Source organism: Scyliorhinus torazame, chromosome 19 (assembly GCF_047496885.1).
Source record: "Scyliorhinus torazame isolate Kashiwa2021f chromosome 19, sScyTor2.1, whole genome shotgun sequence".
Taxonomy (NCBI): domain Eukaryota; kingdom Metazoa; phylum Chordata; class Chondrichthyes; order Carcharhiniformes; family Scyliorhinidae; genus Scyliorhinus; species Scyliorhinus torazame.
In genome coordinates, this window is record NC_092725.1 from 95,492,775 (window position 1) to 95,518,033 (window position 25,259).

The window sequence follows — 25,259 nt, forward strand, 5'->3', positions numbered from 1 at the left end:
GGGCCCATTCGGCCCATCGAGCCTGCACCACCGGCCGTGGAAAGAGCACGCTACTTAATTAGAGAACTGGTGCAGACATGATAGGCCAAATAGCCTCCTTTTGTGCCATAATGATTCTGTGAATTGGTAACTAATCTACCCAGCTCTGATATGCTGGTCAAGCCACCATGTGTTTTACACAGACTACCTTGACTAGCAAGTTTTGATTATAGTGGCCAGAATTCTCCGTTCGCTGGCGGTGGAATTCTCTTGTCTTGCCGGCAGTACATGACAGCGGCTGGAGCAGAGAATCCCGCCACCAGCGCTGCCGAGAAGCACTTGGTTGGGAGGCCGGAAAATCCCTGTATTTTGCCTATAATTGTTTTTTTTCCATTGGTTCTTTGCTTATTTTTGTGGACCCGCCAATGTGGATTGAGTGAAGGAACTCGGATTAACGATAAGGTCAATTTAGCCCCAGTGGGAAGATCTCTCTCAGGCCATTTGAGGCTTGGATTATTGAGCTTCCGATTTCTCAGAAGTAATAACTGGGAATTTGGGAGGTCCCTGAATTGGATGTGTGAATATCTCTGGATTCTTCCCTTGGTGATCCCACTGAGTAATGAGTCTTGGGAAATGTATTCCACAAAATTACCTGAAGGAAAAAGTTGGAAAATTCCTGGGCTTATATCTGTTTACTCATCGTGTTCAATGCTGAGTCAGGATCTCAGTATGAGGTACCGGTAGTGAGCAAGAAGGGGGTGGAAGGGACCTGAAATATTGGAATATTGTTTTCTCTCTCTCTCTCTCTCTCTCTCTCTCTCTCTCTCTCTCTCTCGTGCTCTCTCTCGATCCTTTACTTTGAGTGATGATGAAGGAGCTGGGGGACTACACAGCTGCTGAACATTACCTTCTTGTAGACGGTAGTTAGCACCCAGGGCTGAAGTAGAGCTCCAAAGGGGAAGTGTAAAGTGGTCTTTGGTGCAGAGCTGGAATTGGTGGAAAGTTGTGTACACACTGGGGGCAAGAAAAAAAACAATAAATACTTGTATTTATGAAGCGTCTTTTAATATAATAAAGCATCTTGAGTTCCACAGGAGTGTTTTACAGAGCCAAAGGGTGGGTAGTCAAAAACTTGGTCAAAGTAGTAGATTTGAAGGAATGCCTGAAAAGAGAGAGAGGGTGAAGAGCGGAGAGAATTAGGGAGGGAATTCCAGAGTTCAGAGCCCCTTTAGCTGTAAACACAGCAGCCAATGGGGGAGCATTTCTAGTCAGTGGAATTGAAAAATCTATGAACGTTTGGCCATTCAGCCCATGAAGCCCTGTACTGGAGCTAGCTCTTCAACTGAACCTATCCACTCTCATCCAACTCCCAATTCACCAACTAGGGCAAACAATTTTTCACTCTTTGCCTTTTTGAAGCCTAATCCATTTATTCTTTCTTTGAGAAAACCATCTCATCATCTAATTGAGCTTTCTCACCGCGACACTCGCTTTTCGCGCTCTCTCTCTGTCTCTCTCTGTCTCTCTCTCTCTCTCTCTCTCTCTCTCTCTCTCACTCACACAAACTCTCTTCTGTTTTTCTTTTCTACTGCTACCAGGTTCCAGAGGGCTGCCAAAAAGATTTTTGGAAAATTATGGTTAGTGCTTCTGCCATCTTTTCCCCAAACTCCTTCATTAACCTCCCTCTAGGTGGGTTGGAATATGCACATTTTACCAATTTACTATCTCACATAGCGGGTGTGATTTTCCACTTGGTTGATCAGTTTAGATCGGGCTATTTTCCATCGTTGAACTGCTTTTAATGGTCTCCTGCTGTTGCATTGAAATAGCCATCCAGTTACAAAGAATGAACAATATTACACCTAAGCAAGAGCTCCTATCTGGAGTGTCAATGGACAGAAGTTCTCATTCATGTCTATTGAATAAAGGCTCACTTTGTAGAAACGCAAGACTCTGCTGGATTTTCAAATCTATGTATTAACCAAAGAACCTGCATTTAAACAGCACCTTATTTTTAAAAGAAATATTTTTATTCTCCTAATTTTCCAATTTTTCATCAAATATACACCCAACAAAAGATAACCTACAGTAGCAGCCCCTTCAACATACAAACCCAAACGTCCCCCCTACTTCCCAAATACAAAACGAGCAAAACCAAAAGAGAATCCACGGTCATCCCATACCTGGTAAACGATAAACAATAGACTTGCCCCCCCCATGTTCAACGGCATCCAATTCTTGAAAGTACATAATAAACAGTCCCCTTGAATTGTCGAACCCTTTCATCTTCCCCCTCAGCTCAAACGTCATCTTCTCGAGAGTCAGAAATTTCAGCAGGTTTCCCCCACCCCCTCTCATGCCATGGCACAGGGCAGAGAAGCTAACCTCCACCCGAACAGGACTCGCTTTCGGGCAATCAGCGAGGCGAAAGCTAAGACATCTGCCCACACATTCGCCTGCAGCCCAGGCTGGTCCGACACCCCGAATATGACTTCAAGGGCTCTGGTTTGAACATCACGTGTGCCTCCCCGAGATGACTTTAAAGACCCCCCTCCAGTTTTGGACAGGACCAAAACATGTGAACATGGTTTGCAGGACTCCTCCCACAGTGCTCGCACACATCCTCCACCCCCTCAAAGAGTCGGCTCATCCTTGCCCTCATGTGGTGCTCCCTATATACTACTTTCAACTGTATCAGTCCCAACCTTGAGCACAAAGTTGAGGCATTCACCCTCCGGAGCACCTCACACCACAACCCATCCTCCATACCCTCCCCAACTCTTCCTCCCACTTCGCTTTAATACCCACCAAGGATAACCTTGTCCTCCCCCAAAATCCCATAAATCGCTGATACCACCCTCCTCTCCATTCCCTCTGCCACCCATAGCTCCTCCAACAATGTGGAGGCCGGTGCTATCGGGAAGCTCTGAACCTTCTTCCTGGCAACATCCTGGACCTGCAGATGTCTAAATATAAATTGCAACTTATTACATCCTTGGGGCACCTCCATACTCTCCACAGCCAGTGTATTACTGTTGATGTGCAGCTACTGCAGTTACGTGCGCAAATGTGACCATCGAGTTGCACACAGCAAGATCCCAAAAAGCGCAATGAAAGGAAAATATAACTGATGTTTTCCCCCTCACTAGAATGGACTGGGAGAATTGCAAAATGGTAAATTTTTCAATAATCTGCATATTGATTGAAATAAAAATATAGTTTATAATTCTGTTAAATTGGTAACAGAAAATGGAAAATCTAGCCCACTCATCTGTCTGTGTGTGTGTGTTTGTCTGTGTATATCTATCTTCTATAACAAGTGTATATCTATCTTCTATAACAAGTGTATGTTAGCGGGATGCAGATCAGTTGGGTTTCTCTTTGGGTTGATTTAATCATGATTAAGTTGATAATTTTCAGAGCGAAACTGTGAGAGAGAGTTTGCCTTGGTTGGCGAATCAATAATGAGGAGGGAATAGAGAGCAGATTCTGACTTTAAGAATGAATGAATAAATTAGATGAATTTATTTTAATAAAGAAAGAGTTACTCGAATAGAAAATGCTGTCCCGCAATAAATGATCAAAGTAAAGGCAGTGACAGCATTCTAGTGGGATCAGGGAGCGTATTGAAACAGGAAGGGGCGGGTTGGGTAAAGAAATGGGATCAGAGTAGGTGGGTGTGGTTGAAGACCTATCAGCAAGATAACCTTGATGCACTTTGTCACAGTTCCAAGGAGGAACTGCGAGCTACAATTTCAGTGGGAATGCTAAATGGACAGACTTGCCTTCAGGTGCCTCGGCTTTTAGCTCTGGAACTTCCTCCCTAAATCTCTCCCTCATTGACACGCACTCACTGTCTTGTGCATGCACGCTCTCTCTCGTTCCTCCTTCCTTGACCAAGATTTTAACTCAGATTTATTAGTAGAAAATAAATGGTGCCATGCTAATTTTAATCAAAGACTTGAAGGGAAGCACTCATGAAATATTGCAAAATGAATGTTTTATGGCACTGCGATAAAGTTGGTTATGTGATGCAGTTTTTAAATTTTAATCACTTCCATTGACGGGCTTGTTTTTCCTTTGCCCTTAGGCTCATTCAGAACTGGTGGACAAGGAGAAAATTAAGACAGGAGCACGGCAATAATGGCAAGCCAATCTTTCCACAATGGGAAAAGGATTACAATCTGCAGCCAATGAATGCTTACGGCCTGTTTGATGAATATTTGGAGATGAGTAAGCCAGGTTTAAATTGTTACCAATGATAACAGTATCTTATTTAAGAAGCTCTTTGGCAGCATGAAGGCTGAATTGCAGTGTGACTTCGATTGATAATTCATATTTATATTTAGACTAAGTAATCAAGTTAAAAACATGTAACAATATGTAGTAACAAAAATAGGCAAATAAACTCGGCAAGTGGTGGACAGGATATTAAGAGAATATTGAAATGTTAAAATTACAAATTAATGCACCATTCCTAAATTCTAGACACCACTGTATATCTAAATATCATCATTATAAGAACTTAATTGAGGACCAAACGACATAAGGAATAGGGCTACATATCGGTACCTTTCCGTTCCACATCTCACCCGGTTGAAACGAGCCAAACCCCTAAATTGCTTTGATTGCTTTTGGCCTGGTGGTGCTGGTAACCAGTTCTGAAATTGGGGGATTTCCCAAACTTAGTAGAAATATTGGGCTGGAGTCCCCCAGCCGGGAGTTTTGTGGCAGTGCACCGTTTGCTGGCGACGGGATTCTATCTTCCTGCCACTTGTCAGTGAGATTTCCCATTGAAGCTACCGCAACCTGTGGGAAAAGTGATTCGCAATGGCTGGAGAATTCTGGCCATTAACTCTTTTGTTTGTAGAGTTTTGAGCTTTGGGACGTGAAGGGTGTTATTATGTAACTGGTAATGTTGGGACATGGGTGTTATTATATGACTGGTACTGAGGGTATAACATCAATCTCAATGCACCCTTTTTGATATGGGTGGTGTGTGAGAGAATAAACATCCCCTTATTTGATTCTTTTTATTAGCATGTGGGGAGGCAGTGACGTAGTGCTATTGTCGATAGACTAGTAATCCAGATACCCAGGGGAATGTTCTGGGGGTCCTGGGTTCGAATCCCACTACATCAGACGGTGAAATTTGAATTCAATAAAAAAATCTAGAATTAAAAAGTCCAACGATGGCCATGAAACCATTGCCGATTGTCATTTTTTAAAAATCCATCCGTTTCACTAATGCCCTTTGGGAAATGCTCTCGGGGATGGGCAATAAATGCTGGTCCAGTCAGTGACACCTGCATCGCCTGAAAAAAGAAAAGAAAAACACTGACCACTTAGCCATCCCACTTCAAGTCAGCTTTTGAGTGTGTAGGATTGTCAGGGTGCCACTGCCTAACTTTGTCAAGGGGTATGTGCTCATGTGTACTGAAGTTGGCATTGTACATAGTAGCATTTAACTGCATACTGTTTTCCCCACACCTTTCATTTAGCGCGGTGAGAGTTTCCTGAAAATGTTTGAATCATTTGATATCACAATGGTCGACTGTAATACCTTATGCCACTTAGTGACTGTGGCTACATCTCTGCTTCTTTTCAGTTCTTCAGTTTGGTTTCACAACTATATTTGTGGCAGCCTTTCCATTGGCTCCTCTTCTAGCCTTATTGAACAATATCATTGAAATTCGACTGGATGCCTACAAATTTGTCACACAGTGGAGGAGGCCTTTAGCTTCAAGAGCCAAAGATATTGGTGAGGATAAGGCAAATGTGTAATAACTTGATCTCCCAGGTTGATCATTGAACTTGTATGTAGCTAATAAATTTTCTCTGGGGTTGAATTTTCTTTCTCCACTTTTCAGTGTAATGACACCAAACGAAGAGTTGGTGCGGAACACCTCTCAGGTTGATGATGGCTGTCCCTCCCTCGTTCAGGAGGAAATCCCACCTCAGACAGCTGCAGGCCAATTAAATTGGCCATCAGAGGGTCTCGATTGGGGCAGGGTGGAGGGCGGCCTGCCCTAGGCTTTGCCTACCCCATAAAATTGTTGATACTTTGAGGGCAGATGGGAAGATGCTAGGTGAAAAGGCCACCCAGGGAATTTTACTGCCCTTCCTGCCCAGCAAACATGCCAATGGGGTGCTGTAAAATACTGCTCAGGGGTTGGACCTTTATCATAGGAAGGGAATTCGGCCATTTTGGTACTTAATCCTGTTCTCCCGTTCAATGAAACCATGACTGACCTATTGGGGCATGAACCAATACTTGTTGTCGTGCCTGATTCCAGCTATATAATGTTATTGGGTCATTAGTGTCTTATAATTACAGAACTAGTCATTCAGAGCCCTGGATTCGTGCAATGTGAGTTAAACTCCTCTTCCATGCCGACCACCCCTGAAAGGAGTTTGAGATTTTGAATTCTGCTTTTTAAAAAATCTGGCTAGTTTAAAAGCTGTTGGATTGTCACAGGTTAACTTATTCACTGATGGTCTTTAGGGAAATAAACATGCTATCCCTGCACAGTCGGGCCTATATGTGACTTCAGTCCCTTTTTTAATGTGACTTCTCCCTTCCCAACAGCACTGTGGGTGTAACTACATTTTGTAGTTACACCCGAGAAACAAAACTTACCTTATTTTACACTTGACTATTATGTACAGCTCCAGTAATTCCCTACTGGGGCTTCTCTCTAGTCGGTGCTTCCTGGCCGACTCTGTTTATACAAGTGAACGTAGTTAAGGGTCCCCCGCCCTCTTAGGGAGCGTGTATTCTGCAAGATGCACAGGGTAGTGAATCGTACCTACCCCGTGAAGGGCCAGCTTCTACTCCAAGCAAGTAAATATGGTTGAGTATTCTGTCCTACAGACCACTCCGACAGTCCGAAGAGGAATATAGAAATATCTATGCAAGGAACCCTCACGCAGATCTATAGTTATCTAGCTACAAATTGGTGACACCGTTGCATATTGGTTGTAATTTTTGAATCAATTGGGCAGAAGCAAGAATTGCCAAAAACTGGTCCGTTTTTAACTTCTGTCGTCATAATGCAATTTAAAATACAGGTTCCGTCACTGTTGAAGAAAACAACACGATTTCACTTACTACTCCTTATCACAGGGTAGACCAGAGTAAAAAGCACTTCATTAGGAAGAAGTGCACATTCCCTTGAGTGGACAGGTGGATTAGGCATATTGCATTGAGCATACAACACAAACAGGCCATTTGGTCCACTTGCATCTATGCTATTCACTTTGGTCAACCCTTGTGGTTGTGAGTTCCACGCTGGTGAACAACATGGTCGAAGAGAACAGTTTTAAAGAGCAAGAAAATCCCAGAATTTTCAGGAGAAAGCTATATAAAATGAAACTATGGAACATACCTAATCATCTGGGGCCATATGGAGAGATTCCTAGGAATCCCTTCCGGATTCATCAGAAGCAACATAGCTGATGACGTACTGTTGTAATGTAGGAAACATGGCAGCCAAATTGCTGCTTTAGGAGCTTGATGCATGCTTTGTGATCACGACTGAATAATTGGTTTCAGTGATGTTGGTTTGAGGGATAAATGTTGGCCAAGACATCAGGGAGCCTTGTGATCTTTAGCATCCACCTGCTAAACGGGGCCCGAGTTTAACAACTCATTCGAAAGAAAGCACCTCCCAAGTGCAGCACATCCTCACTATCACACTGAGATTGTGCTCGTGTCTCTGGCAGAGTCGCAGGGAAAACTATGCACCCTTAAATTGTGGTGTTGCTGCAGCATCAAGAATTAGTTCCTTAATTTAACATAGTTTGGTTAATTTGCCAACCTTTTATGACACAGCAGACATTGGGAGCGAATCGTTCCTGAGTGGCTTCTGTAACTTTCCTTGATTTACTTATTATAGAACTTGCGTGCAAGCAACTTTTATATTATGCACAGGGCTTTACACTGGATAGCATATGGTAGCCTGGTGGTTATGGAAAAGGACTGCCAATCCATGTTATACCCCTGATAGTCAGTTGTTGAAGGATGAAACCACAGTTGATCCTTACTTTATTCAAAGATCAAAGTTTATAAGCATCTACTTCCTAACTCAACTCAACAGTGATAGAAAATATCTGTTATGTTCAAGATATAACCAGTCAATGCCCTTCACCTGAATATGATTAACCACACGATAACGCCATTAACAATCCAGGGCGTAAGTGGACGCACAAGCAGTGGGAATGAGACACTGACCGAGTGGAAATTTGGATCACAGTGAGAATTTGGTGCAGAGGGGAAACTGAATGTTTCATTCTACCTTGTTACTATTCACTGTTTCTAGGGGAATCTTTAACTCCAGATTAGAGTAAATTAGAAGACACTAGTAACATTCCAAAAACAGTAAATAAGGAAGGGCAAAAGGTGGCGGGAAGAAATAAATACAATAACTATCACTGGAGAAAAAGTACTAGGAAAACTAATGGACCCTGATAGGTTGCATTCTAGGATATTAAAGGAAGTAGCTACAGAGATAGTGGATGCACTGGTAGTAATTTTCCAAGAATCCTTTAAATTCTGGAAAAGTTCAAGAGGGTTGCAAAACTGTCAATGTAAAGCCCTTATCCAAAAAGGGAGACAAAAAAACAGGGAACTATAGGCCAGTTAGCATAACGTCTGTCATTGGGGAAAAAGAGTCCATTATAACAATGTAATAGCAAACATTTAGAAATACATAATATAATCAAGCAGAGTCAGCATGGCTTCATGAAGGGGAATTCATGTCTGACAAATCTACTCTGATTCTTTTGAGATTGTAACAAGCAGGATAGATAAAGAGGAACCGGTAGATGTTATATACTTGGATTTTCAAACAGTGTATGATAAGGTATCACACCAAAGGCTAATGATTAAGATGAGAGTCCTTGGTGTTGGGGGTAGTATATTATCTTGGATAGCAGATTGGCTAACTGCTATGACGACAGAGTTTGGAGAAAAGGGGGAACTTTCAGGATGGCAGCCTGGAGTGCCACAAAGACTAGTGCTGAGGTCACAGTTCAGTATATATTAATGACTTGAACGAGGCAAGCGAATGTACTATTGTAAAGTTTGCAGATGACACAAAGATAGGTGGGAAGGCAAGTGGTGAGGATGACCGAGTCTACAGAGTAAGTGATTGGGCAAAGACTTGGCAGATCGAATATAATGTGGGAAAATGTGAAGTTATACACTTTGGTAAAATGAATAAAGGTGCTGGTTATTATTTAAATGGAGAAAGACTGCAGGAAACTACAGCACAAAGGGATTTGGTGGTCTTCGTGCATAAATCTAAATAGCATGCAAGAAGTTCAGCAGGTAATAAGAAAGACAAATGGAATGTTGGCCTTCATTTCAAAGGGAATGGAGTGCAAAAATAAGGAAGTCTTGCTAAAACTATACAAAGTACGAGTTAGACCACACCTGGAATATTGTGAAGAGTTTTCATAGAATCATAGAATTTACAGTGCAGAAGGAGGCCATTCGGCCCATCGAGTCTGCACCAGCTCTTGGAAAGAGCACCCCACCCAAGGTCAACACCGCCACCCTATCCCCATAACCCAGTAACCCCACCCAACACTAAGTTTTGGTTTCTTTATCTGAGGAAAGATATACTGGCATTGGTGGCAGTCCAGAGAAGGTTCACAAAGTTGATCTCTGGTATGGAGGGATTTTTTTAGAAGGAGAGGTTCAGACGGTTGGGCCTGTACTCATTGGAATTTAGAAGAATAAGAAGCAACATTATGAGACATGTAGGATTTTCAGGAGACTTGACAAGGTATATGCTCAAGAGGTTGTTTTCCCTTGTGGAAGAGTCTAGGACCAAAGGGCATAATCTCAGAGTAAGGAGTCACCCATTTAAGACATATATGAGGAAAAATTCCTTCTCTCCGAGCAGTGAATCTGTGGAATTCTTTACCCCAGAGGGCTGTGGAGACTGGGTCGTTAAGCATGTTCAAGGCTGAGAGACACAGATTTTTAATCGGTAAGAAAATTGAGGGTTATAGAGTAAGGTGGGAAAGTGAATTGAGGATTATCATTTCATCAATCATGACCTCATTTAGTGGCAGAGCAGAATTGATTGACCGAATGGCCTACTTCTGCTTCTATGGTGTTATCAAGATCTAACTCCACCATAGCAAGTTCTGGAATTGAGCTATGAAAGCTGCCAGCTGGTTATTAATGCTACTTGCTTCGCTTCTGTACTTGAGAGGGACACCATGCCCACCCTGACACCACAGAATCCACACGTGAATCCAGTTTTCCACCATTTTCTTCCCCGTTCATAGATGAAAATGTGGGTCAGAGATTGATGTGTCCCATTGTTCTCCTCAGCACCATTTTGATTAGGGCCTTCAATTTGGAGACTTTTGCCACATACCTGAAGAGGACAATCCAATCTTCATGAGACAATAGTGGGTTGCTCACTGTCCACTGAGCATTGAGTGGCCTGACTGCAAACCTGAAAAGAGACCACTCCAGATTGTGAGAAAGAGGGTTTTGGTTTGCTGACCTCTTTTATTTTAAGAACTGGGTGGACCTACCAGGGCTCCCAACCGCCAAAACATCAGCCTTAATTTGAGGAAAAGCCTCTGCTATCTTCTACACTCTTCCAGACCAATCCGAAAGCTCCTTGCTAATACCCCAAATAAGTGGACAGTTCACCTGTGAATATTGAAACGAGGCCCTGATTTTGTAAACACTGTTCAGGCCACTCTAGCTGCTATCTAGGAGAGTGTCCTGATCTCTCACTCCCACCACAGCCTCATGATACTCAGACCATCAATTCTATGCTGTTCATGCTTGACTCAACCCTCATGAGGGCAACAAGTGATGGGCCATAAACATCCACTTGACATTATTGCCCACATCTCAAGAACAAATGAAGGGGAGTTTCCAATTTTGATTTGTTCATTCAGTTTTATTTATTTATTATGAGGCTTTCTGAATTTTGCTTTGTTTATTTAGGAATCTGGTATGGCATTCTGGAAGGCATCGGGATCCTGTCAGTCATCACCAATGCATTTGTCATCGCAGTGACCTCTGACTTCATCCCTCGCTTGGTGTATGCATATAAATATGGTCCTTGTGCTGGTCAAGGAAAGGCAGGGGAAAAGTAAGTTTGTCTTTGCTATTTGCTCAATCGTCCTGCGGGATGGAAATTAGTCTGGGCACATGAGCAACGAGGAATCCGGTAAGAGTCCCAGCCTTCAATGGGAACGTCTTTTATCCACTGCTTTACAGATACTCTGAATGTTGTGATGTCATCACATGAAAACATGGTGTGTAAATGGGTTCCAATTAAATTAAAGAAGAAATCCTGGATAATTAGAAGGAAAAGGTTGAATCAATTCCCAGAGATATGGGATCATGTGGTTTGTTAGAATGATGGGGTCAGATGCACTGCCTGTTTGACACCCACACTATTCAGCTCTACATTGAAGTCAATGGAGAGTGATATTTGGGTGGGGTGCAAGACTGATGTTCCGCCTAATCCGTTGAGGTTAAATTGATCCCCTCTAATTCATTGGTTCATATGATACCCTAATGATGAGGATGAAACTATCAATCCAGTAGTCTTCAATTCAAATCCTACTCAAAATTGAAGGGGAGGGTGTGATGACCCTTCCGTCTCACTCAACGATTATTGATTAGACCACCCTGCAGGTCGAGGAGTGACCAAGAGATATCACTTAGCATCTGACACCTGGAGCTCAGGCCAGCTGGTCTTTAACTCTGTTACTCACTGGCTTGGCTTGATTAGGATCCAAAGGCCTGTTCTCAGCCATGTTCCTCACACTGAACCCCAGCGCCTGAGAGCATCAGCAACTTCAGCGATCTCCAAGTGAATAGGAATGGTGAATTTGAACTTTGCGTGAGGCCTCCAAGAATTTTAAGAGGCTGTGAAATCAGGCATGATTTATGCAGGATGTGAGCTAACCAGCTGTCTTTTGTACCTTCCTAGATGCATGATTGGTTATGTGAATGCCAGCTTGTCGGTTTTCCTGGTGGCTGACTTTGAAAGTCGTTCTGAACCATATTTGAATGGGAATGACTCTTTTGGTACAGAAGTAGAGTACTGCAGGTAGGAACCTGGGACACACGGAACTGGCCACTCTTGTATTCGCCCCTGATGCTCATCCAAATGGAATGCAGTGAAAGCTGTATAAATATAAGTGACGTTTTTAAGTTTACAAGGTGGTAGTCGTGCAAGACGTCCGTGCCCCCTTAATACAAGCCTGGGAGCCTCAGCCAAGAATTGGTGCTTCAGTCTGAGTAGGATTTGAATCTGTGACTTTCTGACTCAGCCAGCAACCCACTGAACTTTGATGTGCAGAAAATGTAATGTTTTTTTTTTTTTTTTTCAACCATTCAATAGGTATCGTGATTACAGGGAGCCACCTCATTCCAAAGAACCTTATGCTTACACGCTGCAGTTTTGGCATGTATTAGCAGCTCGTCTAGCTTTCATCATTGTATTTGAGGTAAGCAGCCTGTTTCATTTGCCATTGTCCATCTACAATCACAAGAAAATGTTTGGTAAGGGCCACTTCAATTAGACAGAAGGGAAATAAACAGCTGGACTCTGGTCAGGCAGCATCTTTTTTTTCATTTATTCATTCATGGGATGTTGGGCATTGCTGACTGGACTAGCATTTATTGCTGATTCCCCAGTGCCACTTTGGAGGGCATTTCCAAGTCTGGAGTTACGTGTAAGTTACAAGGGGAGGACAACAGATTTCCTTCCCTCAAGGACACTAGTGAACCAGATGTTTTTTCCCGACAGTGATTTCATGGTCATCATTTTAATTCAAGATTTTTACTGAGTTGAAAGTTTGCCATCTGCTGTGGTGGTATTGGAACCCTGGATTTCTGTGTCTCTTTGTGGAGAGCGTAACAGTTAATGGTTTAGATCGGTTTAGATGATGTCTTATCATTGGAACAAAATTCCCTGGGTGGTGGGAATTGAAAGACGGGCTGAAATTAGTGCTGGTTTCTACATCAGCCTGAGTCTTACCAATCTCGTTACCATATGTTGGAACTCAAAAACCAGCATAAGCATCTGGCAATCAGTAGAAACAATTAGAGCCTCTGGCATGTCCTTGTACCATATGTCATCTTTAAATCTCTCTCTCTCTCTCTCGCTCTACAGCTGCAGGATTCAACAACTCACCAAGGTTACATAGATGTGACCTCCACTATCTGGAAGGACAAGAGCAGCAATTATGTTGTGGGAACAGTAATATCCCCAAGTTCCTGCTAAGTCACTCCCTTACCAGTTTAGCACTATATCACTGTTCCTCCCATCGTTACCAAGTCAAAATCCTACAACTCCATCACAACACTGAATGAGCACCTTCATTATACACAGACCACATTCAAGGCAAACTCTACAAACATTTCTGCTTTTATTTTAGATTTGCAGTCTGTGATATTTTATTTTTGTGTGACGGTGCTACTCTAATAGAATTCACAGACATGTGAAAAATTTTCTAAGGCTGGCAGATGTGGGTTCAGGGCCGAGCAGGATGGTAGTCCAGAAAATGATGAAGGGTCTGAATTCTGACATGACCCTACCTTCCCTAGGGCAGGAATGGACCTGTCCTTGGATCTGTCAAGCAAGTAATTAAGAATTGTTGAGGGAAACCAGTATAAGGTTCTCTTTTTTTTTTTTTGAGGGGGTCATCGGAATGATGTGGACATCTGTGTAGGCCAACATGTATTGCCCATGCCCTTGAGAAAGTGGTGGTGAGCTGCTGCCTTTAACCACTGCAGTCCCTGTGGTGTAGGTACATCCGCAGTGCTATTAGAAGGGGGGAGGCAGGAGGGAGGAAAGAAAGAGAGAGAGTTCCAGGATTTTGACCCAGTGACAGTGAAGGAACATAATACCCAGTTAGGATGGTGGTGGGCTTGGAGGGGCACTACCAGATTGTTTTTATTCTTTCATTGGATGTGGGTGTCGCTGGCAGGGCAAGCATTTATTGCCCATCCCTAATTGCCCTCGAGGGGAGCAAAGAGTCAACCACATTGCTGTGGACCTGGACTCTTACGTGGGCCAGACCAGGTAAAGATGACAGATTTCCTTCCCTAAAGGACATTAATGAATGACAATTGACAATGGTTTCATGGCTATCTGGCCAGCATTTAGACTATTGATTCCCGATTTTTTAAATTATTTTTTTTATTGAATTCAAATTCCACCATCTGCTGTGGTGGGATTCAAACCCAGGTCACTAGAGCATTACCCTGGTTCTCTGGATTACTAGTCCAGTGACAATGCAACTACACCACAGTCTCACCTAAAATGGTGGTGTTCCTACATATCTGCTGACCTAGCTTGTCCTTCCAGATGGTAGAGATCGCGGATTTGGAAGTTGTTGTCTATAGGAACCTTTGTGAGTTACTGCAGTGCATCTCGTCACATGTGACATGATATGTCTACTTTACAGATTATTTTATGTAATCATAAAAGGTTCTTGAACAGTTTACCACCTTTTGGATGAATGTTTTTAATTACTCGATGCAGTGACTGTAAGACTCTGATAACTTTGCTAAAGGGCAACTTTTAAAATGATAAAATTCTACTTGAGTTGAATTGTTCCACGTAATGTGTACCTGGTTAAATCTGGAAGCTTGGATTTGAGATTCTTTACCCTGGTGTGATGATTGATATATTTGATTCCTTCCAGCATTTGGTTTTTAGTATAAAGAATCTGATTGCGTATTTGATTCCTGACTTACCAAAAGATCTCAGGGACAGAATGCGCCGTGAGAAGTATTTAATTCAGGAAATGATGTATGAGGCGGAGCTGGAGCGACTTCATAAGGAACGCAACGAGAGAAAGAGGAATGGGAAAGGCTCTCACAATGAGTGGCCATGAATACAGATATCAACCAGGTATTGTTATTTCTTGTGACTTACTCCTTTGTCCTTAAATAGACCAGTTTTCCAAATGCAAAATGTTAGTTACAATGCTGCTTTATTGAAATAGTGTTAATAAACGTCTGCAAGGTGGGTTGATCCACCTTGGGGTGAAAGCGATGAGTAGAGTCTCTTTGGGTGAATGGTTTTGTGGTGATTTGGTGATGGAAATTGAAACCAAGTTGGATAGGTTCAGTGACCCCCAACCAAACTAGTCAATAATACTGTTGGTGATTTTCTTTCATGTAATCTGGTGTCACTGGCTATGCCAACATTTAATACCCATCCTTAATTGTCCTTTGGTGAGCCGCCTTCTTGAACTGCTGTTCATGTTATGCAAGTACACCCAGTGCGGTAAGGGAGGGAGTTCCAGGTCTTTGACCCAGCGAAAGTGAAATATATTCCAAGTCAGGATGGTGAGTGGCTTGGAGGGATACTTGCAGATACTGCTGTTCTCGTGTGTCTGCCGACCTTGTTATTTTGGATGATATAGGCTGGGTGTTTGGACGGGGCTGACTAGCCTTAGCAAGTTGTTGCAATGCATCTTGTAGGTGGTGCACACTGTTGCTACTGAGTCGGTGGTGGAGAGAATTAAGATGGTGGATGGGCTGTTGATCATGCCAGCCTGGATCACCAATAGAATTTGGAGATACAGGGCAGGATTTTTCAGCTGTGCCCGTCGCAAGATCTCGACTGGACGGGGACCATGTAAAGATCCGTTGGCTTTGGCTGGGAATTTCTAGTCGCCCGTTGAAAAATCCTATCCATAGTCTCTATCAAATTAGACTGAATTGCTCTCTCTCAACACGTAAGCCAATGGTTGAAGAGTAGAATGATTCTAGCTGGCCAAGCATTGGGACATTTCACTACTGTTTAGGGTGCACTGTTCAAAAAATAGGAACTTTCAAAAAGGGGTTTGATATATATTTGAAAATAAAAAAGATGCAAGTCCATGGAGCAAGAGCAGGTGATACGGCTGAATGCATTGGAAGGGCCGAATGGCCTGTTCCAGCTCCCATTTGAATGTGACTAATTAAATAGCTCTTTCAAAGAGCCAGTGTGTGTACAATGAGCCAAATGGCCCCCTTCAGTGTTTTGTGATTCCAATGAAATGTTGATTCCTAGAATCTGAATTCATGTGAACCAGTTGCTGTACCTTTCTATTTCTTAATATTTTGGCTCTTTGCTCACAAAACTAAAAACAATTCCTAATATTTTTTTTTACTTTTTCTTCCCCATTACCTTCCCCCCCCTTCCCCCCCAAACAGGTTAAGCCTGCCTTCTGTTTGCGTATTTTGCAGTTGTTCCCTACAAGTTCTGAGAGTACCGATCTACAGACGGAATAAAATGCAGCTTTAATGCATGTCAGGAAAAAAAATGAAAAGGAAACCCATCCAGTATCGAACCGTAAGAGGATATACTGTGCAGACGTTTGCGACTCAAAATATGATCCTTTCAATATTTATAATGCTGCCAGCATGTTAAACATGTTATTCATAATATGATACAATCCTGTAAGCCAATTTTTACTTAAAATGGGTAACTGTTTTACACCGGTTTGCTAAGTTTCCCTGTTCTGCATCATCTCACTCCCATCAACCGACTGACTTTTGCACACTGTCACATCCAATATGTAAATATAAAATTCTGAAAAATATTTTGCAGAATTTCTGTAACCTACTTGCTGCCTCTACAATCTAACTTGATCCATATCTCCACTGGACTAACGCTTAAAAAAGAAACCAACCTTGTTTACAGATTTTTTTTCTTCTCTCGAAGCTTGTTGCTTCCTCACATGGATGTATGATGCAAACTATTTGTAAATAGCCAAATGCAGAATGTTGAATTTTCATGATATATGATCAGTTTGGGAACAGAAAGCCACATCTATTGCTTGTATATTGTGATGAAGAGATTGAAAATAAATATGCACTTGGAGTTTGAAGATGGCTGAGAAATTATCTTTCCAGAACAAGTTTCAGAAATGAATAAAGCTGGTTGCACTAGATCGTCCTTTCAATAATTAGTCTCATATGCCATGAGGAACAGTTGTTTATACAAAATGTAGTAACTAGTTAGTTTATATTACGACTCAATATCACTTACTAGTTGGTTTATATTGCCATTATATTCAATATCACATCTTTAATGTGGCAAGTACAGTTTAAAGACTAGTGATTGTGGAACAACGCCACAATTGTCAAAATAATGGAAAGTATGAATGAAGTTAAAATTAACAAATCAGCATGGGGTTTACAACACAAGCAGACCATTCAGCCCACCTAGTCCATGCCAGCATTTATGCTGCACTCAGACCATTGTTAGAGAAAGGTGCCATGCCAGAATATTGGCAGATTACTAATGTGATACCTATATTTAAGAAGAGTATAAACCTTATCCAGGAAACTATAGACCAGCCAGCTTAACATTAGCAGAAAAAATAATGGTATCCCTTCTAAAGGAGAGTAGGAAAAGAACATTTTAAAACCAAAGATACAATGCTGAATAATAATGAAGAAATTCAAAAGGAAAAATCCTGCTTCAATAATCTCGTTAAAATTTTTAAAGAGGTAACTAAGTCGATCAAGGTAATGGAGTAGATGTAATTTTAAAATGGCCTTTGATAAGGTACCATATAATAGACTAACCAATGAGGTGCGAGAAGGCAGAGTCCGTGCATAAGTAGCAGCATGGATAGCTAGCCGGTTTCAAGGAAACACAATAGCTTTAAGTTGCACAGTGAATCCCTAGGGCAGCACGGTGGCGCAGTGGTTAGCACTGCTGCTTCACAGCACCGAGGTCCCAGGTTCTATCCCGGCTCTGGGTCACTATCTGTGTGGAGTTTGCACATTCTCCACGCATTTGCATGGGTTTTGCCCTCACAACCCAAGATGTACAGGGTAGGTGGATTGGCCACGCTAAATTGCTCCTCAATTGGAAAAAATGAATTGGGTATTCAACATTTTTTTTCAACGTTGTACAGTGAATCCCAAACTAGAGGATACCCAACACAAAATCCACTTTTGTGCTCCATGGATTAATAGAGATTGCAATTGGTATTCGTAAAATGACTTTTGAGTTAAATCATCTATTGGGGAAAGGAGATGAGGGTGACAGCGAATCAAAACCTCGGCTTGATTATTTTTGATTTTGTTCGAAGCAGTTTGGGGTAAACTTTAGTTGGTATTTCTCAAGCAGAATTTTGTGGCATGTAAACATAACAGTACAAATTCAGACATGAATAGCTCATGCCTAATGCCAGAAGCAAACTTGCATGGGTAATGAATTCAAGCCATTGAACTCTGCCTGAATTTAAGGTGTGAATGTAATTTGGGTGGGGTTGGCCATGACAAAGCAATCATACATAGACTTAAAGACCAAATAGCCTTTCCTTCCTCTTCAGGCTTTCCTTCCCTCAATGCTGTCCAGCTCAGTGTGACCAAAGCCAAAATTGATGCTTCCAATAGCTGTGTCAGTGCGTGGGTTCCAATCCGCAACATCAATTCTTTCCTGCAAAACATAAGTTGCACCAAATGATTATTCTTTGAGTCCATGGGCATGATCTAACTGAGAAGTGTTTTGGGGTGGGAATAGAGGAGTCGTTCTCAGTGCCTGTAGCAGAAACAACTCCTCTATCTAACGGCACTCTTTTTATTAGTGCCTTGGCGAGGAAAGCCGACTCTCTTTTCTCCCCCCCCCCCCCCCCCCCCCAACAAACCCGGCGCAACCCAACTCTCCTCCCACACCCCACTACATGATGTGGGCAAAATGGCACCCTGGCAGTATCCCTGACAACCTGGCAGTGGCAGGCTGGTATCCAGGTGGCACTGCCAGGGTGCCCAGATTTAACTGTCAGGTTGGCAGTGCCAAGCTTCCCAGGTGGCACCAGCCCACAGGCCGACTACCCAGGGTCTCCGATCACTTTGGGAGCCCCCCCCCCCCAGGTACTGTTCCGCCTGGTCCTGTTTGTGGGGACCAATTCTGAACGGTGCCCGGCTGGAGTCTTCTCAATGAGGTGGGTAGATCTGGTGGCAGCATAGCTAGCCATACAAGACTGGGTCCCGCCGATTGTGCGTAGGATCCAGATTGTGATGTCTCGTGAGATCCGGTTTGACCTTGCAAGGTGTAATAGCCAGCGGGAGGCTTCTCTCCGGACCGCGTCTCGCCCTGGTTCTGGCAGGACGCAGCTGGCAGATTGTGTCCCATATGTTTGCCCATCAAGGTAAAGAATTCAAAAATGGATGTCAAGACAGCCAGTTGCAACCCGGTATTCCAAAAATAATATTCTTCATATGGGCATCGCTGGCTAGGCTGGCATTTGTAGTCATCCCTAATTTTCATTGAGAGTGTGGAAGTGAGCTGCTGGCTTGACCCACTGCAGTCCATAGATACACCCATGGTATTAAGGAGGGGTTTGAGGATCTTGACTCACTAACTATGAACATAAGAACTAGGAGCAGGAGTAGGCCATCTGGCCCCTCGAGCCTGCTCCACCATTCACTGAGATCATGGCTGATCTTTTGTGGACTCAGCTCCACTTTCCGGCCCGAACACCATAACCCTTAATCCCTTTATTCTTCAAAAAACTATCTATCTTTATCTTACAAACATTTAATGAAGGAGCCTCTACTGCTTCACTGGGCAAGGAATATCATAGATTCACAACCCTTTGGGTGAAGAAGTTCCTCCTAAACTCAGTCCTAAATCTACTTCCCCTTATTTTGAGGCTATGCCCCCTAGTTCTGCTTTCACCCGCCAGTGGAAACAAACCTGCCCACATCTATCCTATCTATTACCTTCATAATCTTATGTTTCTATAAGATCCCCCCTCATCCTTCTAAATTCCAATGAGTACAGTCCCAGTCTACTCAACCTCTCCTCGTAATCCAACCCCTTCAACTCTGGGATTAAACTAGTGAATCGCCTCTGCACACCGTCCAGTGCCAGTACGTCCTTTCTCAAGGAGACCAAAACTGAACACAATACTCCAGGTGTGGCCTCACTAACACCTTATACAATTGCAGCATAACCTCCCTAGTCTGAAACTCCATCCCTCTAGCAATGAAGGACAAAATTCCATTTGCCTTCCTAATCACCTGTTGCACCTGTAACCCAGGTCTCTCTGTACAGCAGCATGTTTTAATATTTTACCATTTAAATAATAATCCCTTTTGCAGGAAGTGCAATATATTTCCTAAACTCTTAGAGAGGATCTTGAAGGTGCTGGTGTTCCCCATACCACTGCTCTTATTGTAGGTGGTAGAGGTGTGTGGATTTGGAAGGAGCTGTTTAAGGAACATTTGCCTGAGACTTCCGGTGACAGCGGGCGGGAGGCAGCCGCACACTGGAGGTTTCCCGCTTGGGAATAGAAATTTTGGGGTTTTAACGCCCGGTCCCAGGGGCAACGGAGGCTGAAAATGCTGTAAGAAAGCACAGGGAAGAGAAATGACCAAGCTTGGGGAAAAAAACGGCTGTGAAAAGGGGGTTAATGAAAGTCCGCTGGTGAGTGGAAAAGTCAGCGCAGCAACTGTAATAAAAGCGGAGGGTGGAGCACCGGGGAGGCTGCATCGCTCACAGCAGAAGAAATTACCAAAGTGATGGTTGTGGAACTTGAAAAACAGTTCACAAAGCACATGGAAGCAATGAAGAAGGAGGGCGATATTGAAAGTGCTGGTGGAGGAGGCGATTGCCCCGTTGAGGGCGACGGTATCAAGCGCAGCGGCGGAGGTGCGGGAGCAAGGTGAGACACTGAAGGAAGTGGAAGAGGTATTATCGCAGCACAGTGATCAACTCGCCTTGATGGGGAAGGAGTTGCGGAAGGTGACAGACCAACAAGGGTCTACGAGCCAAAATGGAAGACCTGGAAAACAGATCCAGGCGGCAGAATCTGAGGAACGTGGGTCTGTCTGAAGGGGTGGAAGGCCAGAGGCCGACGGAGTATTTTGCCACAATGTTGGCGGAGCTATTGGGGAGGGGGACGATGCATCTCGATACGAACTGAATCGGGCTCATCGGTCATGGAGGCCTATACCAAAGGCGAGTGAGCCGCCAAGAGTAGTAACTGTGTTTCCGTAGGTACAGCATGAAGGAGAAGGTCCTGTGCTGGGCAAAGCAGAAGCGGGTGGTGCAGTGGGCTGGAGCTGGTATACGCATATACCAAGACTTTACGGTGGAACTGGCGAGGAGATCGGCTGCCTTCAGCCGGGTGAAGAAGGCACTGTACATCAAGGTGCAGTGCGGGATAGTATATCCAGCTAAGTTGAGGGTGACCTACAAATCCAAGGACTTTTATTTTGGGGCGGCGGAGGAGTTTGCGAAGGCAGAAGGACTGTGGCAGAATTGAGAAATGGGACTGAGAGCGGGTCGTGTACCGATGTAGCCTCATGTAACTTTATTGTTTCACTGCGTGTTGGTGTATGTACTAAATGAGCCGACGCTGTATATTTGGACAAGGGAAGAGTTGACATTTTCATTTGCAATGATGATTCTTTGGGTCTTGGGTATGTATGCTGGGGTTGTGTTGCTAAAGGGGATTTCTTGGTTTTCCTGGGATCGGGCAAGGGGGAAGGAGACTTGGGCGGGGGCCTCCACGCTGGCCGGTTTAAGCCAGCCAGTGTACGGGAGTGAGGTGGGGGGAGGGGCTGCGGCCATCGGAGCCTGGCAGAACAGGTTTCGGTGAGTCTAGCCAGGGTGAAAGGATATGGGAAGGAACCGAGGTTGGGGGGAGGAGTTTACAAGAGGAAGTGGAGGGGAGAAGTCTGGTGGTGTGGTGGGGGGGGGGGGTGTCTACAATTCATGGGTGCCATTCACGGTACTCTTTCGGAGATTGGATGGCATTGAATATTAGGGGGGGGGGGGAGTTGGGTGGGTGGACTATATATGTCAACGGTGACATGGGGCGATTCCTGATTCCTTTTTCCTCCATGGGAGGGTTTGTTTTATTTGATGCTTATATTGTCAGGTGGGCCGTTATTTGGGGGGTGGTGGGAGGATGGGATCGTTGTTGTTAATAAGACGATTGACATTGTATTCGTTAGACTTCCGGTGACGGCGGGCGGGAGGCGGCCGCACAATGGAGAGCCCCCGCTCGGGAACGGCAATTTGGGGGCTTTAAGCCCGATCCCAGGGTCCGCGGAGGTGGCAGAAGATGGGAGAAGGCACTGAAGACACAGGAGGGAAAAACCCCCCCAAAGTAAAATGTCAAGGGTGAGCAAAAAAACGGCCGAAAGAAAAACCAGCTGGAGGTCCGTCGGGGAGTGGAAAGGTCACCGCAGGGTCACCAGGAAAAATGGAGGCTGGAGCACCAGGGAAGGCCGCACTGCTTACGGCTGAAGAAATAACCAAGGTGATGGCTGCGGAATTTGAAAAGCAGTTGGCGCAGATTGCGAAATGCATGGAGACGGTGAGGAAGGAGATGAGGGAGGCTTTGAGTGTGCTGGTGGAGGAGGCGGTTTCCCCGGTGAGGACGGAGGTGGCGAGCGCAGTGGCGGAGGTGCGAGAGCAAGGGGAGGCGCTGAAGGAAGTGAAGGAGACGTTATTGCAGCACGGTGATCAACTTGCCTCTATGGGGAAAGAGATGCGGAAGGTGATGGATACTAACAAGGATCTGCGAGGAAAAATGGAAGACCTGGAAAACAGATCCAGGCGACAGAATTTGAGGATTGTGGGGCTGCCCGAAGGAGTTGAAGGACCGAAGCCGACTGAGTATTTTGCCGCGATGCTGGCAAAACTACTGGGGGAGGGGGAGGACCCCTCCCGATATGAACTGGATCGGGCTCATCGGTCGTGGGGGCCTGTACCAAAGGTGAGTGAGCCGCCAAGGGCAGTGACTCTGTGCTTCTGTAAGTACAGGGTGAAGGAGAAGGTCGTGAGCTGGGCCAAGCAGAAGCGGGTGGTGCAGTGGGCTGGAGCTGGTATACGTGTATACCAGGACTTTACGGTGGAGCTGGCAAGGAGGCGGGCTGCCTTCAACCGGGTGAAGAGGGCACTGTACATTAGCAAGGTGCGGTGCGGTATTGTATATCCAGCGAAGCTGAGGGTGACTTACAAGGTCAAGGACTTTTATTTTGGAACGGCGGAAGCAGCGGAGGGGTTTGCGAAAGCAGAAGGACTGTGGCAGAACTGACAAATTGAGGAATGGCCATGTGCCGATGTAACCTCATGACTGTATTTTCTTCTTTTTTGTATCACTGCGCGCGGGTGTAGAGATTAAAGGGCCAAGGTGGTATATATTTGGACGAGGGAAGGGACGGGACTTTCACTCGAAATGAGAGTTCTTTGGGGTGTAGGTGGATAGGCGGGGTTTGTGTGCTAAAAGGGGATCTTTGGGCTTTCCTGGGGCCGGGTAAGTGGGAAAGGGACCCGGGCGGGGGCCTCCACGCTGGCCGGTTTAAGCCGGCCAGTGAACGGGAGTGAGGTGGGGGGAGGGGCTGCGGCCATCGGAGCCTGGCAGAACAGGGTCCGAGTGGTCTAGCCGGGGTGGAAAGTTGGGGGGGAAGGAACCGAGGCTAGGGGGAGGAGTTTTACAAGAGGCAGTGGACGGGAGGAGCTGGAGACCTGGGGTGGGGGGGGGGGAGCTGTGTAAGATTAAGGGTGACTACGGGTAATCCCTGATTTAGTTTTGTCATTTGTTTATGTAAACATGTGGGTTGAGGTTTGGGGGTTGGTGGGTAGATGGGATCGTTGTTGTTATTATGGGGACTGACATATCTTGCTGATTATTGTTTATTGTTGATGGATGTAAATGTGGGAGAAAATGTGAAAATGGAGGAGAATTTTTAAAAAAATTTTAAAAAGACATTGTATTTGTTACTGTTTGTTGGTGGGGGGGTAAACTCTGAAGAAAATGTGAAAATGGAGAATAACATTTTTCAAAAAAAAAGAAGAAACAATTGCCCTCTGGTGTCAAAAGATCAAAGGTTGTGGATCAGGATGCCCTGTTGTCAATTTAGGAAAAATGTGAGTAAGTGTTTACTTTGATATTCTTGGGTTCTTCAGCCATCCTGTCCTTAACTCTTTGGTTATATATTGGTCACCTGAATGGATTAACTGATCTCAGTAATCCATGGCAGACAGTGTAACTATGGTTCAGTGATCCTAGTCTGGAACCTGCAAGAATGCACGGCTCCAACTCCTTTGCTTTCTATTGGAAATCATGTTGGGCATTGAAAGTGTTAATGGTACAAATGTATATTTCGCTGTAACTGTTTCCTGTCTTTAGTACATTTTGAACTAATTTCACAAACCACTTGGCAGCTATAAAAATTGTCAAAAATGTCTTGGTTTAAATGACTCTCGCTCTCCTTTCATAACTTTGCAGATTCTTCATTCAGTATTTGTATCTCCTTCATCCCTCACGTCTGTATTTAATTGGTCTGCACCTACCTGCTCAGTTGTGATTGGCTTAAATTTTACAATCAAAAATTGCAAGAGATTGGCTCAAATCTTACAATCAAAATTGCAAATGAGATATGCAAGTCTGACAGAGATTTGCACAGGAGGAGGTGATATCTGAGGTGTAATGGACATCGTGTCGAGTATTACACAAGACTTCATACAAGATGGATATACAGCAAGAATTACTTACATCAGCAGAAGGCCAGGGAAAGTAGCATGAAAGATCTGTCCGGTTCAGGAGCAAGTCCGTGCCAACTTGAGCTTTTCTTCCTCCTGACAGAATATTTATTCATAGTAGCATTGAAATGACAGCACATGGAAAAAACAACCACTTTATAAACTATTGACAGCCGTCCTTGGTTACGCCTGGAGACTGCGGGACTGCTTGTCATGACTCGCAGTCGCATTTGTATCTTATCATCAACACAACTTGCATTTATACAACATCTTTTACTTAGTAAAACATCCCAAAGCACAGGAGCATTATGAGGAAAACATTGACAGCGAGCCAAATGAAACAATCAAAAGTCTCTTAAGCTTACTTTAATTTTCAATCCTATTGGAAGCGCCCAATACGTTTTTCCATCCTAAACTAACAGGAGAAGCTAGGGTTGTTCTTAACGCAGGAAGGTTAAAAAGTGTTCACAATCATGAAGAGGAAACTTTCAAGTGGCAGAAAGGTCAGGAAACTGGAAGACATAGATTTAAGGTGATTGGTAAAAGACCCAGAAGCAACATTACATTAGAATGTAAGAAACAGGAGCTGGAATAGGCCATTTGGCCCTTCAGACCTGTTCTGGCATTCATCATAATCATAGCTAACCTATCTCAACTCCATTTTCCCTTGTTGGTCTTAGTGTCCAAGAATCTACTGACATAAGCCTTGAACATCCTGAACACCTCCACATCTACAATTCTCTGAATTCACAATTCTCTGAATTTGCAATC

The 25,259-nt window shown here is 44.0% G+C and overlaps 2 protein-coding genes across 9 annotated transcripts in view; one reads left to right on the top strand and one right to left on the bottom strand.

Annotated features, from left to right (window-relative positions):
• The window catches only part of LOC140396330 (anoctamin-4-like), a 286,419-nt gene extending 269,470 nt beyond the window's left edge, over window positions 1–16,949 (top strand). For 4 of the 5 annotated variants that reach the window (XM_072484841.1, XM_072484844.1, XM_072484843.1 and 1 more), the window contains 8 exons: window positions 1,578–1,616; window positions 4,070–4,212; window positions 5,588–5,740; window positions 10,961–11,108; window positions 11,958–12,077; window positions 12,372–12,477; window positions 14,683–14,891; window positions 16,184–16,949. In XM_072484841.1, coding sequence (XP_072340942.1) covers window positions 1,578–1,616; window positions 4,070–4,212; window positions 5,588–5,740; window positions 10,961–11,108; window positions 11,958–12,077; window positions 12,372–12,477; window positions 14,683–14,874 — 901 coding nt within the window. In that variant the 3' untranslated portion in view covers window positions 14,875–14,891; window positions 16,184–16,949. The remainder of the gene's footprint in view (window positions 1–1,577; window positions 1,617–4,069; window positions 4,213–5,587; window positions 5,741–10,960; window positions 11,109–11,957; window positions 12,078–12,371; window positions 12,478–14,682; window positions 14,892–16,183) is intronic. The other variant, XM_072484842.1, reaches the window with a different exon arrangement.
• A 79-nt stretch (window positions 16,950–17,028) lies between these two features.
• The window catches only part of LOC140396331 (sodium-coupled monocarboxylate transporter 1-like), a 43,975-nt gene continuing 35,744 nt past the window's right edge, over window positions 17,029–25,259 (bottom strand). For all 4 annotated transcript variants that reach the window (XM_072484849.1, XM_072484846.1, XM_072484847.1 and 1 more), the window contains 2 exons: window positions 24,502–24,584; window positions 17,029–18,425 (listed from right to left, as the gene is read on the bottom strand). In XM_072484849.1, the coding sequence (XP_072340950.1) occupies window positions 18,315–18,425; window positions 24,502–24,584 (194 nt within the window). In that variant the 3' untranslated portion in view covers window positions 17,029–18,314. The remainder of the gene's footprint in view (window positions 18,426–24,501; window positions 24,585–25,259) is intronic.